General features: G+C 42.5%; 1 protein-coding gene across 1 annotated transcript in view; it reads left to right on the forward strand.

Moving 5' to 3' along the window:
* Window positions 1-14,151, forward strand: part of ANXA2 (annexin A2) — a 44,524-nt gene extending 30,373 nt beyond the window's left edge. Inside the window, exons 5-13 of the mRNA XM_032864815.1 lie at window positions 1,902-2,015; window positions 5,021-5,111; window positions 6,035-6,114; window positions 7,496-7,555; window positions 9,607-9,700; window positions 10,278-10,373; window positions 10,853-10,911; window positions 12,310-12,432; window positions 13,784-14,151. Of these exons, the coding sequence (XP_032720706.1) occupies window positions 1,902-2,015; window positions 5,021-5,111; window positions 6,035-6,114; window positions 7,496-7,555; window positions 9,607-9,700; window positions 10,278-10,373; window positions 10,853-10,911; window positions 12,310-12,432; window positions 13,784-13,843 (777 nt within the window). The 3' untranslated portion in view covers window positions 13,844-14,151. The remainder of the gene's footprint in view (window positions 1-1,901; window positions 2,016-5,020; window positions 5,112-6,034; window positions 6,115-7,495; window positions 7,556-9,606; window positions 9,701-10,277; window positions 10,374-10,852; window positions 10,912-12,309; window positions 12,433-13,783) is intronic.
* The last annotated feature ends 1,111 nt before the right edge of the window (window positions 14,152-15,262 follow it).

Raw genomic sequence — 15,262 nt, forward strand, 5'->3', positions numbered from 1 at the left:
AGGCAAAGTTGAGAATCCGAGGCGTAATCAACTGAGCCACCCAGGCACCCCTGTCCTATTGATTCTTGATGTCTCTCAGTCTTAGGCTAAGGAAAATTGTCATCATGTATAGAAAGATACATAAATTATTTGAGATCATTTCTGAAGGGGATTTTGGAAGCAGAACATTAGTGTTTTGAATGAGTTGTTTGCATAATCAAGGAGAAAGTTCTGTGTAGAGAGTACATTGGTGTATGGACTGTGGCTGCCTCTGTTGTGAACCTTGAACAGTATAGGCAAAGCTAACAGAGGTGGAGAGGAACTGAGGAAGAGGATTGGTTTTATTATTATTATTTTTTTAAGGTCTTATTTATTTACCTGACAGACAGAGATCACAAGTAGGCAGAGAGGCAGGTGGGGGTGGGGGAAGCAGGCTCCCCGCCGAGCAGAGAGCCCAATGCGGGGCTCAATCCCAGGACACTGAGATCATGACCCGAGACGAAGACAAAGGCTTTAACCCACTGAGCTACCCAGGCACCCCTGGCCTTGTGTTTTTTTCCACATTCTATCAGATGCCAAATTTTCCAGATAAGGAATGGTAATGTTTTATTTATCAAACATTTCTGGGATTTCTGTTATATGCAAAGCCTGGTCCTAGACATCATAAGAGACAGGAAGTTCAATGCCAATAGGAGTTTATAAAAGAAGTGGAAGACATCAGTAGGCACCCAAATGCTATTTGAAGTTTGAGCAGAGAATGAATGGGTAGAGCGGTGTCAAGGGTAGGCTAAGTTTGGAATGACCTAACCTCAAATGTCCAAATTTCCAAATTGGCGCTATAATTGGAAGGTGTTGCTTTTCAAGTCCCTTTCTAAGTGCTGTGTGTTACTAGGACACCAGGAATCAGAAGAGAGTAGGTGGTGGAAGACATGGGCCAGGTGATTTCCAAGATCCATCTCAGTTCTCACTGCCTAGGAATGATCTGAGAAGATTATTCCAGACTGCACAATACCTCCTGGCACCTGCAGATACTTCTAGGAGCTAACCGTTATAGACGCCCTGGGGTGCTGCGGGCAAGCAGGAGAAAAAGAAGGGGAGAGGATTGGAAGGAAAATGTGAAAAGAAAGGAAAATAATTGCAATAGGAAAATTCAGGCATCACTCTGCTCATGATGTGTAGGAAGTTTAAGCGCCAATTTAAGTGGCTGTAAAATGACCCATTGCATTGGGGTATTTGTCTGCATACATGGGGGTTGAACTCAGACCTCTGCCATAACAGTCTATGTTGAGACAGTGGAAACCTTAAAAAATAGTACAGAGCAGGGAAACCAAGGGGGTGAATGCGGGACTTCAGTCTCCCATTGTCTCTGTCAACTCTATCCCAATTTGATGTGGACGAATCGATGTTCTCCAGTCTGAGATAAAGCATTTTGCTTAGGAAAGCTTTGTGATCCAACTTCCACCCATGGTGGGGCTTCTGGTTCCTCCAGAGACTTTTAGGAGGTGCAGCTGCACCAACATCTTTTACTCTAACCACCTTCTTAGTAGAGGCCTTGACCTTGGAAAGTGCCTTATCTTCCATGAGTGCTTATCACTTGCAAGGGTGCTGTGAAGCACCCTCGCACTCCTAGCTTTCTGAGGAATTGCATACTGCCCTGGTTTCTTTGTATTGACTGGGAGAAGGTGGCTCAATCAGCTTGGATGCAAAGGGATTTTTGTCAGAGCAAAGGCTGATCTTGTGGCTTTTGACATCGGAGTCTGTGGAAGGGAATGCAGTTGAGACAGTTGGGTCTGCGATCCCAGAGTGGACAAGGAATCACAATCCATTTTACAAACACATCCTGCTTTTGTTTTATTCACCAGTTTTAAAGGGAATATTGGTTACCAATCACATTTTCCGTGTTCTTGCCCATTTTTCTGAAGGAACTTGCATCAGCGCTGAAATCAGCCTTGTCCGGCCACCTGGAGACAGTGATTTTGGGCCTATTAAAAACACCTGCTCAGTATGACGCTTCTGAGCTGAAAGCCTCCATGAAGGTAAACATGTGTGAGATGCAATCTCTGTCAAATCCGCCATTAATATTTGTGAATTACAGCTCTCTGGGTATAATTAGGTGATTTTCAGTTTTGTTGAATTCTCATTTGGAACTATTTTTTTTTTTTTCTAATGAACTGAAGCTATAAGTCTCAGGATTTGTACCAAAAATATTTCAATTACTCTTTTTAAGACTGTAAAGAAATTTCATGATGCTGGGAAGTCAGTTACCCAGCTGCTACTGCTTGGCACCTGGGCAATTGGAATACCATTTGGAAAAACTACTTCCTTGATTACACTTCCTCCTTAAAAAAAGATTTGTTGTGATATTAAGGCAAAAGTAAAACTCATAGCTTTTGTCAAGTGAAACTTGCAAATTCTGCCCATGTTCTATCGGGTATTTCTTCTTCTGACCTTCTCCTGTCAGTTCCATTGTTTAATTCAAATTTAGGCAAATCAGGACATTACAATATATATAAAGGGTGGTTTCAGGTTGTAATTAGTACCTGTGTTTTGTTCAAAGTATTATAGCACAGATTATCTCTTTTGTTTATTTTTTGTTTTTGTAAAGTTATTTGGAATTTTAGGTTACATTAGGCAGTAGAAATTCCAGGTTAGAAACTCCCCGAATTCTGTGTGTACCTAAAACATCGAGTATTATATAAAGTGATAGAGGCATAAGCATAAATGCATTTTACAGGAAAACATAACCCTTTCTATAGTATGTGCCTGCAACACTTTGAGTAATCTGATACTGCCCTCTGCTGATAAAACTGGGTAAAGTCCCGAGTAGGGGGGAAAGCCGCAGTTTTCATTTTTTATTTGGAGTCCAGTTGCATTTTCTGTGATGCTCCTATTTCTGAATTATGAAGAGACCAAGCTATAAGCCTGTCACCAGAGCTGATGTCACAGTTCATGTCATCTCTTTCCCCAGAGAGCACCTCGAGAGTGAGGCAGCTTCGCGTACCAGGCATTTCCATCGCCCAGGACTTGATAGCTTAGGGCTGCTGCAAGATTTGTTTGGGAATCTCATTCTTCCTTCAGTTCTTCAGCCTAACCCAAGCTCTGCTCAGTTTATTTGAGTGGACTGGCTCTGAGTTTCCCAAGTAGGCTATATTGCAGTGAAGGTAGATGATGAATGACGAAATGTCACCAACATTTAATGATCCTGCTTGATAAGAAGGACAGTCCTGAAAACCAAATCTTGGGTTTTCTGGAGCCATGGATGAGTTAGCCTGTCCTAGGTTTCTTCTGACCATCATCACTTCAGATCAGTTTATCTTACTTTCGTCAAAAATCTATTTAGTTGTGATGTGTGCTATTTTACTAATATCTTTTACTCAGTATTAGTGACTTGAAATGGACCTGCTCGAGCTGTCACTCACCGCTGTAATCTCTGTAACTGGGCCCAATGAAAGGTGCTTTGACTACTGAATCTTTGACCTTGTGCCAGCTCTTCCATTAGCTATCACAGTTGAGTACCCTTCTGAAATCCATAAAGCTCGAAGTGACGTTAACTGAACTATGCTTTTCAAAAAAAAATCTGTTTTGACTTCTGGCAATACCAGTGGCACTATTGGCCATATGTTATGGTAGAAGTTGCCCTTGTGATAGGACAATCTGTGGGAAGCACGGGCCAAGTTTAGGAAATTGCCAAGGTCACCTCTGAATACAGAGATAAAAATACTGTTAGAATCCTCAGATGTTAATACTGGTATATCAGCAGTGAAAGAAAGCATCTTATATTGCCACACGTGTTTTACATTTCAACAGTGTCAGGATATAGCATTTCTTCCAATGCAGTATCATTTTTAGACTATATTTCTATCATCTTGAGATTGAAAACCTGCCTCTAACATATTTGAAGGCACTTAGTCACTCTATAACGTGTGTATAGAATGTTGTGTAGACCTTTTGCTCAGGTAGGAAGAAAGTTTGGCTGTGCCAGAACCTCTGCATATCATGATTAAAAACTCTGAAAGAAGAGTCATTGGCTCGTAGATTAGATTAAGAATAAAATTCAAAATTAACCATTAACCTGAGGTTTAGCTTATATTATACAAACCGCTTTTCAGGGGTGTATAAACTCTAATAAGTTTAATTAATAGCTGACACACTTTTCATGTGGATAAGTAAGTTTCTTATTGTATTAACACCTTATAATTGATTTACATTTTAAACAGTTGTAATTCTACTTAGTTCAAAGTAATATTTCCATATTCGGAAAGACAAGTATTAGAGAATCCTGATTATTAAATCTTGACTTTGATCATGAAGCCAGCTTTGAAATACATGTTTCATTGAGGCCTTTCAAGCTTTCTGGCACGTTCAAAAGTGTATATATTAAATTTGAATACATCACCCATCAAATTCTTCTTCCTTAATAAAGTGTTGGTGTCTAGGTTTATTTGGCAGTTCATTATTTCCTTTTGCTTCCCTAAAATGCCCGAAGAGTGCATAGTAATCAAGCAAAAATGGAAGTACAAGAATAAAATTTTTAACATTAACCCAATTTTACATTTCAAAGAGGTAAAGCTAAAAATTTTATCTTATCTGTACATTTCCCTGGTAAAAGACTTATTCCATTCCAGCGATGCTGACTGCAAATGACAACAAACTCTCTATATTCCCTTATTTTATATTACTGAGCAGAATTGTTTAGTAAAGAAAAATTTCCCATCTATTAAAATAATTTGAAAAATAGAGAAAAAATAGGAGGAAGAAAAAGTTACTCATTCTGAAAACCCATTACCAAAAGGCAACAATTGACATAGTTGAGCTCAGATGTATCATTTACATCTTTTATTCTCGTGAAGCCTTTTTTTAAGAAATAGAAAATAACATTACATTGTGCTGTGGAATACAGGACAGATTTCCCCCACTAAGAATATGGAAAGGAGCTTGCTAACTGATCCAATCCAAGTTTGCAGTTTCTTGATTGAGATCAGAGAAGTACACTAATGGCTAAGAGGATTTTCCCTGCTGATGTCTTTTGCCTGGTTCACAGGGACTGGGGACTGATGAGGACTCCCTCATTGAGATCATCTGCTCAAGGACCAACCAAGAGCTTCAGGAAATTAACAGAGTCTACAAGGAAAGTGAGTAGCCCTAGTTCTTGGATGCAGCTTCTCAGCCCAATGTCTGTAACTTCATCATGGCTCCCTGGATAGTGTTGGGGGCAGGATGCCTGGATTACCTATGCAGAAGTGCTGTCTGGACCATCCAGGGGTTTGCCATGGTCCAAGTCCCTCCACCTTCTTGTGGCCTGTGTTGGTAATTAGATTCCACTAGACCGTCTATAAAAGGATAGGCAGGAGGGGAAAGAGAGAATCAAAAAAATTTTTTTTGTAAAGGGTCTGATGGGAGGCATAGAAAGCATGTATTCGGATTTACATGTACTGGGTGCTTCCCACTCTCTGCTTAAGATGTTCCCAGCTCTGGATTGTGGATAATTATTGCAAGAGGCATGTGGCTCTATGTGCACCAAGCATTAGAGGCGGCTATGGGTAGAATCATTGATGCAGCTTACATGTGTAGCTGTTACTAGGTTTCAATGTAGAAGCTATTTTGAATAATAAAATACAGATTCATTCAAAAGTACTCTCTGGTTCTTACTAATTTTGCCATTGTGCATTTTCTCGTTCAGTGGATAGCAAAGCACAATTGGGGTGTGTGTGTGTAGCCTTCCAAATTTTTTCATTTTGAAAGTGAGTTTTCATAGTTAAGTTTGGGAAACAGTATTCTAGCTACAAAAGAGGTCACTGATCAAAGGTGAGCTTACGGATGCCTGATTTGATCTAGCTCTATCTCCTGTCACTGATAATAACATTTGGCTCTGATTTTATGAGGCTAAAAATCATAAAATAAATCATGGACCATCTGCCCTCATTTGGGTGGATATGTCCATGCTGCCACAGCTGTTTCTGCTTCTCAAAGGCGTAGTGCAGCGGGGGCGGTTGGGGTGGGTGGGTGGCTGGCTGCACAGGCAGGAAGCATAAAACCAGATGTGCTGTTTTCCAAGTGTACAAGACTGATCTGGAGAAGGACATCGTTTCTGACACATCTGGTGACTTCCGCAAGCTGATGGTTGCCCTTGCAAAGGTTTGTTTCCGGTTTATTTCTTTGTCCTTGTTTCCTCCCAATTAAGGTCCTGTACCTCATTTTATACCTGGCATCGAATTAGCTCAGTCCTCTGTGCCTGCATCAGAATCTCCAGCTGCATTTCTGACAGGGGGTTTACACTGTCACTGCAGAGTTGTCATTTTTGTATAATAGGATTTCTTATCCTGGGAAACAGCATGGTCAAGTGGACTTCTGGGCCAGAGGAGGAATAGGCAGCTCTGAAGTCCTGGCCTGGATTATGTGCCAGCCCTCATTGCATGACTTGGGGAAGGTCACTTTGCCTGTCAGTGGCCACATAGGACCCAGTGGGAAGGGATCCTCTTGTTTTTCTTTCCTTCTCTCTGCTCTCACTTCTTCTGAGAGGGTTTGCCTAGGTAGTCCTTTGCCTGAAGAGGGGATCTTTGTTTGCTAATGCTAACACAGAAACCTGAATGAAAGGCATTTCCCTTCTGAGTCCGAGTCCTGACCAGTGTGCAGTTCAAGGCCTGTGTGCCAGAGGAAGGAAGAGCAAATATTTTCTTCAGGAACCTCAGTGACGAATGATTGATTGGTAACGCTGTCTCCTGCCCGCTCACATACCTGTTACTGTAACAACTCCGTACAGCCTTCCCCGCCAGTTCCTCGCCCTGCGTCCCACCAACCCCCCATCTTCCTGGAGTCCACTTTCAGTAATTCACTCCCTTGATCAAAGCCCATTTCTGCCACCGAATCGGAACTCTTACTGCCTTGAAAACTTCCCTAGGCCCTGTCCCTCCCTCACTTCATCTTCCTTCCAGGATTCCTTCCTGCTTACCTTCTGCTCTAGCTGCCCTGTGGCGTGCTCAGCCTTTCTCTGTACTGTGTCTGCTGTGGGGAATGGCTTCCTCCTCCTCCCCTTTACCAGCCTCATTGACTCAGGCCTCAGTGTGCACCTCAACCCTACACCGTTGTCCACAGACTTTGCTGACAGTAATGACAGATCTCTCCCTTCTTCTGCATTTTATGTCTGCATAAGCCATGGATCACTGTGTTGTTTTACCTTTTGTTCCATGCTTATTTTTCCATCTGGATGGTAAGCTCTCTGAGGGAAGGAATTAAATATCATTAGTGCTTTTTTTGAAGGTAGAGGGAATTCTAGAAAGTGCTTGTCCCAGGAGGGTGTTGGTGATGGTGAGGCACAGTCCCCCTCCCCCCACTTCACTGCCTCAGTAATTTACTAATCTTTCGTCTTATCTAGACTTGAAAGTGAAGAAAAATTTTAAATGTGTGTGTGTGTGTTTCATAAATTAAATAATGGTTTTCATGAGTTGGAGAGAATGAAATTTTCAACATTAAAATACACAAGGAAACCTATTTGATGTTCTTTTGTTTTCTTCTGTAGGGTAGAAGAGCAGAGGATGGCTCTGTCATTGATTATGAACTGATTGACCAAGATGCCCGGGTAGGTATCAAGGTTCTTGTTTGAGTTTCTGTTTTCTAGCAGGTCTTTAGATAGTCTATACAGTAGTTATTGATCATCTGTAACAATTTACCTCCAAACTGAGTGGCTTAAAACAAGAACACTTACATCTCTCAGTTTCTGTGGAGTGTGGCTTACCTGGGTGGTTCTACCTCAGGACCTCTTATGAGGCTGGGGTCAAAATATTGACCAGAGCTGCATCTTCTGAGAGCCTGACAGCTTCAAGAGGATCTAGTTTCAGGATCATCCAGCCATGTGAATGTTGGAAGGAGGCTTTGTATTTCTCTACCTGTGCCTCTCTAAGGGCTTGCTTGAGCGTCCTTGTAACATGGCAGCTGGCTTTCCCAAGTGAGTGAGCCAGGAGAGAAAGCAAGGAGGAAGCCAAATGCTTGTTATCACCTAATTTCAGGAATCACAGTGTCACTTTTTTTTTTTTTTTTAAGATTTTATTTATTTATTTATTTGACAGAGAGAGCACAAGCAGGGGGAGCAGCAGGCAGAGGGGGAGGGAGAAGCAGGCTCCCTGCTAAGCGGGGAGCCCGATGTGGGACTCAATCCCAGAACCCTGGGATCATGACCTTAGTCAAAGGCAGACCCTTAATGACTGAGCCACCCAGTTGTCCCTCACAGTGTCACTTCTGTCGTACTCTTAGAAGTGAGTCACTATGGTGTAGCCTATAGTCAGTTCAAAAGGAAGCAGGTGCCATTTTTGGAAGGGAGAAATGTCAAAGAATTTGTGGGCTTCATTTTCACTTTCTGGGAATAGTAGTTATTTTAAGATAATCCCTCTTGATGCTGTTGTTAATTACAGGACCAATACCTGACTCATGTGCTTATTTAGGCTTTACCTGTATGGAAGTACCAGATTCTGCAGGGTGTAATAAGACTGTGTGCACTCTTGTGCATTTGCTACAAATAAACACCAATAAACAACATGGCAGAGTGGAAGAAGACACTATATGCCCTTTCTGGTGAGGGAAAAGGGGAAGAGTAACGGAGACCCTACTTTTCTGGTTGAATAGCACTTCTGCTGGTTATAGTGTCATAATCACTAAGAACTGTTTGTTAAGCTAATTCAGATCACTATGAACTACATACCTTTCCCAAACAGTTGTCAACTATCTCAAGGCATTCTATAAGAGTTTCAGAACAAAATTAATTTAAACTCATTTTGGTTTTAAAGTTCAGTATGTTTTGAGGTACCTGGATGGCTCAGTGGGTTAAGCGTTCAATTCTTGGTTTCAGCTCAGGTCATAGTCTCAGGTCATGAGATTGAGCCACACTTTGAGAGCTCCGTGCTTGGCACAGAGTCTGCTTGAGATTCTCTCTCTCCCTCTCCTTCTGCTCCTCCCCTCTTTCCCACTCTCCCTCAATAAATAAATAAAATCTTTAAAAACTAAAATAAAATTCATTATGTTTCAAACAGCACCTTTAACTGGAGGTAGAGAAGTGTTTTAAATAAAGTAATATTAGTTAGGTTTCACATCTTCTAGATAATGGGTATTCACTGAATGAATATCTTATCCTTGTGTAAGTCTTTCTCCCTCCCTCCTTGCCATTCTTAGCATTACGTGTAGCTCCTAAATTTTCCAGAAACTAAAAATGAGACTTCCTGAGTCTCTAAGAAATGTGGGTGTGGGTGCCTGATCTGTAGCTGTCTTCAACAGACAACCATTAGCTTATTTGCTATCAAAAGTACCAAAGGAAGGAGGGCTGGATGTGCTAATGAGCATTTGCTTGTTCTTCTGCATAGGAATAGAAGTGCTTGGTTCTTCCTTTGTCAGTCAAGGAGGTAGATGTGTACAGCACACACCTCACAAACAATCTAGTCTCATGCTGTGTTTGCGCCTACGGAAGACTGCTCTTAATTAAGACTTTTCACTTAAATACAACATATTTGCCCGTGTCTTCAGCACAATCATCCTTCTCATTTGGCATTTTCAGTGTATGGGTTTTGAGTTTCTTTGCATGATATTTTTTACGACCTTACCCTGGATCGTGTAGTCAGCTTTTTTGGTTGGTTGTGCTTGTAGGATCTCTATGATGCCGGAGTGAAGAGGAAAGGAACTGATGTACCCAAGTGGATCAGCATCATGACTGAGCGGAGTGTGTGTCACCTCCAGAAAGGTGGGTTCTGTACTGAAGAAATCTTCAAGCCTACGGATGGTCCCCTCAGCCCAGCTTGCTGGTTATCTATGTTGGGGCACGGGTCTGCCAGAACAAAGTTCACTCTCTACTTTGCGCCCCATAATCTTATCCAATTTTCCATCACCAGATCCATTTGCCCTTCTCTTCCATTTTGGAGCCTTCTTTCTCCTAAATATTTTCCATATTTGATGCTTTAGCTGCTCCTTCTTGTCCAGGATCATTTTATCTTGCCATATTTGTTGAAGTAATGGACTTTCCTGGGCTCTGTGTACTGTTTCTCATTGCTTCCAAACAGAATAGTTTCCACTCAGAGTTAAAGATGGTCAAAATATGTGGCCCAGGCAGTGCTATTCAGGACAGATGCCTGGTACAGCTGTCCCAAGCCAGCCAGTGCCGTGTCAGCTCTGGTCCACCATGACAACCCCTAACACTCTAAGATGCTGTGATCATCCTCATTTGCTTATTTATTTTTACCATGGTGCATAAGCATGTGAGTCGTCACTGACAGCTTTGATTAGTGGCTCTGTTATTATAATTACTTTTTGCTTTTCCTCAGTATTTGATAGGTACAAGAGCTACAGCCCTTATGACATGTTGGAGAGCATCAAGAAGGAGGTCAAAGGAGACCTGGAAAATGCTTTCCTAAACCTGGGTAAGCAAGTGTGCCCCCCCCTACCCCGACCCATCGCTAGTGGACATCAGCTTTCAGGAAATTGTGCCACAGTGGAAGTGACCAGTGGTCATCCTGTTCATTCAAGTGCTTTTGGGACAGGTGGCTGCTTTACCTGATTTGGGTTGTTGTATAATCTTCACTGTATAAATGTAAGATACAAAACTAAGGAGGGCTTGAAGCTGGTAGAGTGAGGAATTACCCAGGAAGAAAAAGATGACAAGAAAAAGGGCTCTGTGAGGGAAACTCACATTTCCACATTGGTTTTTGCAGCCCTCAGGGTCCCCACGTTTAAAATGATGGTGAAGCTGAGTTTCAGAGGACCCCAGTTTTCCCTTAGTTTTTCCCCTTTTGCAGCCCATTCCTGTTATGTTAGGTCATCTTGTTTGCACCCCAGAGTCTGGGCCTCGGCCCTCACTGGTGAAGAAAGGAGCAGCTGACCCCTTTTCTTCTTTCCACAGTCCAGTGCATTCAGAATAAGCCCCTGTATTTTGCTGACCGGCTGTACGACTCCATGAAGGTAAGGGGAGTTAGCTGAGAGGTCCATGTTTACACACTAGGCTTTTCTTCTCTTGTGCCCCCAAACCAAGTCTCCTTGACTAGTGGATAGCGGAGGGTCCCTGCTGTCCAGGCGCAGGAATGTACTGGTCAGCCACAGTTGTGTCTGACGGGTAAGAAGACTACAAGTCCGTCTTCTCTCTCTGTCTCTCGACTACTTGAATATGTGTTTGTGTGCAGATAGAAAATAAAATACCAGATGGTAATCATGTCTGATTCCTGCTTAAATTTCTCAGGGATTGCCTTCCATTAACCCAGAGTAAAGACAGGCAAGGAAAGGAGAGATTACCAAGCAGTCGCCTGCCATAGACATTGTGCTACTTATTTCATTTGAAATCGTTACCAAAAAGCCCTTGTGGCTTGTGTTATTTTCTTTATAGATCGGGAGACTGGAGCTCATAAATCTTCAACTAGCCTGATGTTACATAGCCACATTGGAACTTGGGTCTGTCTGATTCTGAAGGCAGCCCTACAGCTATCTCTTGAATGGACTGTCTCTTCTCACAATCCCGTCCCATTTTCTATGCCTCAGATATCCCTTGTGATTTCTGGTTTCCTGGCCCTTCTTCCTGGACCACCCCTTGTCCACTCCCATCTCCTTCTCCCATCTCCCTCGGATTCTGTGTCAGCTAGCACCTGTTCCTTGGTGCCTCTGGTCTGAGACTCTTGAGAGTAAACTCAGTTGTCTTTACCGTTTATACCATTCAAAATGGCACAAAGCGGTATGTTTTTTTTTTTAAGCCCTGTGAGCCAGGAACTGTTTGTTACATATGGAAACTCGTATACTTCTTAAAGTGAGCCGTGCTGTAGTTAGGGCTCCTACAGGTTTATTGGGTGAACATAGTGGGGCTTTGTGCTGATTTCATCCTAGTGTGTTTGGAATTCCAAAATGCTCATCTTTCTTTCTCCCTCCTTCCTTCCTTCCTTCCCTCCCTCCCTCCCTCCCTCCCTCCCTCCCTCCCTCTCTCTCTTTCTTTCTTTCTTTCTTTCTTTCTTTCTTTCTTTCTTTCTTTCTTTCTTTCATTTTTTATTTTTTTAGAGAGGGAGTGAGGGAGGGGCAGAGGGAGACAGAGAGAGAATCTCAAGCACGCTCCATGCCCAGTGTGGAGCCCAATGCAGGGTTCAATTTTATGACCCCTGCGATCATGAGCTCAGCTGAAATCAAGAGTCAGATGCTCAACCAACTTAGCCACTCAGGCACCCTAATATGATCATTTTTCTTAAAGAAATAGTTCCATCATTACCTTTGCAGCTTCTTAGAGGGCAGCATTAAGAACTCAGATGAGTTCCATGTGTAAGAAAACTTACTGGATTAACATTGTCAGTGAATTGTAACTTGGAACATCAACTTGACTTTCAGGGCAAGGGGACTCGTGATAAAGTTCTGATAAGAATCATGGTCTCTCGCAGTGAAGTGGACATGTTGAAAATTAGGTCTGAATTCAAGAGAAAGTATGGCAAGTCCCTGTATTACTACATCCAGGTAAGCCCTACGGTGATGCGTTGGCCCTGCCAGGCCATCCAGAAGGCCCTGGCTCCGTGGGCCGGGGGCCTGTCAGAATGATGACAAGGGTGGTGGTTTTCTAATTCATTGGGAAGAGATGCTGGTCATCAGATACCAAGGGTTTATTTTGAAAGTGCCGTTTGTGACTTGTCCTAGAATCTTCCAGAGACAATCAAAGATTTTATACTTCCCACATCTGCTATTCTATAGCGATAATTGGTGTTCATGACAATAATCATTTAAGACTTGCCGAAGAGCAAGACATCCTGAAGAGCCTGAGATCACTTAAATTTTACATTTTATTATGCAGTTCACCCTTGAACAACACAGGTTTGAACTGCACTGATTGACTTAACGATTTTTTTTTATAAATACAGTGTAGTACTATAAATGTATTTCCCTTCTGATCTTAATATTTCCTTTTATCCTCCTTTATTATAAGAATATAGTATATAATACATATAACAGACAAAATATGTGGTAATCAACTGTTTATGTTATTGGTAAAGCTTCTGGTTAAACTTATTAGTAGTGAAGTTTTTGGGGTGTCAGAAATTTTATGCAGATTTTTGTCAGGGTGGAACAGGGGCATGGGTTGGCACCCTTCAGCCTTCCATTGTTAAGCAGTCGACTATTTCCATTTTTTCAAAGTCCTCTGTGACAGGCTTGGCAATGTTTAGTTACTCAGAACTTCCATCTCTCTCATCAGTTTAGTCTCTGTTTTGGAGAGACAAAGCCTTTGAATGCAAGGAGGGGCTGCTCACGGTGGCCCCCAGCTGGGTATTTCAGACAGACATTGCAGCCCCCCTTTTCCAAAAGACCCTGAAAATTTCAAAGGCATGTCAATGGTTACCAGGGGTGAATTTTGAGGTGGGTTTGGTATACCCAGGTTTTTTAGGGCACACATTTCTTCACTTCACTAGCTTATTCCCGCATGACCTTAAGAATCCCAGAAACAGCATTGTGAGGTGGGAGAGGCCCTTATTTTCTCTGAAAGTGTTAAGGGAGGTGAGAAAAATGGTGGTGCTTGCAGGACCTCACTGCAGGAAGAGCAGGCCGGCTTGTGTGGGCCTGATTCCTTGCTGCGTGAATCCCTAGTACCTCACCTTCTTTCTTATGGTCATGGCACTCGAAGGTCTCCCCTGGGCCAGACTCCCCGAGGGCCTGCTGATGATGGCTCAGGTCTTGTGGCTAGGCAGGTCCTGCAGAGCCTTCTCTTTGCTATTACTAGGGAAGGCTCTGTGTGCATTGAGCCTGTTCTATGCTATTCGCAGAGTTGGGGTCCTTGCTTTGATTACTGATTTTCTTTTTTCTCCTTGGCCATTTGTAGCAAGACACGAAGGGCGACTACCAGAAAGCGCTGCTGTACCTGTGTGGTGGGGATGACTGAGGCCCACAACGTTTAAGCATCCAGGAGTGGTGCTCCTTTGTTTCCAGCTAACAATTCTAGAAAATAGCTTATGACTAATAGTCCCCTTGTGCCCGTCCCCACAGGGATGGCATTAGTATCACCCGCTCCGCATCCTTATTGCAGTTGCCTAAGCATTGCCTGCCTCTCATGTCTAGTCTCTCTTTTTAGCCAAAGAAATGAACATTCCAAGGAGTTGGAAGTGAAATCTATGATGTGAAACACTTTGCCTCTTGTGTACTGTGTCATAAACAGATGAATAAACTGAATTTTTACTTTATAAACAAGTACTTTGTTGACCTTGCTTTCAACTTAATTGTTAAAAATCAAACAAGCTTAAAAAATAAAATAAAAAGTAAAAATCAAACATGTGTAAGGGCTGTATTGTTCAGCTGGTAAAGCTGTCCCCTGGAGGAATAAAGCTCTAGAACTCAGCTGTCTGATATGGTAGCCACTATCCAGATGTGGCTGTTTACATTTAAATTAATGTAAATGAAATAAAATTAAAAATTCAGTTCCTCAGTCACACTCTCCACATTTCAAATGCTCGATACCCACATGTGGTTAGCAGCCAGTGTATTGGACAGCACAGGCACAGAACATTTCCATTATACTAGAAAGTTCTCTTGCACAGCTCTTCATGCCCAGGGGATGATAGTACCCATGGGGGAAAACTCACATCTACTCATCTTTCTACAGGTAAATTTGGTGAAAACCAACATCAGTGGTGGCCTCAAACTGGGAAGAGGAGTGGGGTGGCATGGTGGGCTCTAGCAAATATTGCAGATATATCTATAAGCCATTAGCCTTAGAGAAACAAATAATGTTCTGGCCCAACTTCAAGGACACACCTGCCAGTGAGTCAGGCTAGAGGTGTAACAAAAGTGGATTGGGAGCACAGAGAAGAAAGTGATTGCTTTTGGGAGGATTGAGAAAGATGACCCAGAGGAGAAGGAAGCATTTTTATTGTGTCCGAAAATCTTGGGTAAAGTTTTTAAAGCAGGTAGGAAGCTCTGCACCAGATTCTTATGGTTCTGATAATGGAAGAGGTGATTCACACTATAGGCATCAAGACTATTTACGGAAAGAATTATGTCTCCCACACCTCTCAGCCAGCCAGGGGCTCTTCCTAGGACTGATTGGTTTCTACTCATTATTTCATGGATAGACTGCAATAGACATGATGTGTAACACTGTATCATTGTTCATAATAAAAAAGATGCTGTCCATAGGCTGCTAGCCCAGGACACTGAGGACGGTTTGCTTACACATGTTCTTCCCCTAAGCAGGATGTAGGGAGGGAGTTGATGACTCTCTCCAAACCCTTCTATTGTATTTCCTCCTGGTCAGAGGATGTTGTGTCAACTGCTCATTCCTGAACCTGGATGACATAGGGCAAAC

The sequence above is a fragment of the Lontra canadensis genome, unplaced genomic scaffold (assembly GCF_010015895.1).
Source record: "Lontra canadensis isolate GAN:19392208 unplaced genomic scaffold, GSC_riverotter_1.0 scaffold28, whole genome shotgun sequence".
In the NCBI taxonomy this organism is placed as follows: domain Eukaryota; kingdom Metazoa; phylum Chordata; class Mammalia; order Carnivora; family Mustelidae; genus Lontra; species Lontra canadensis.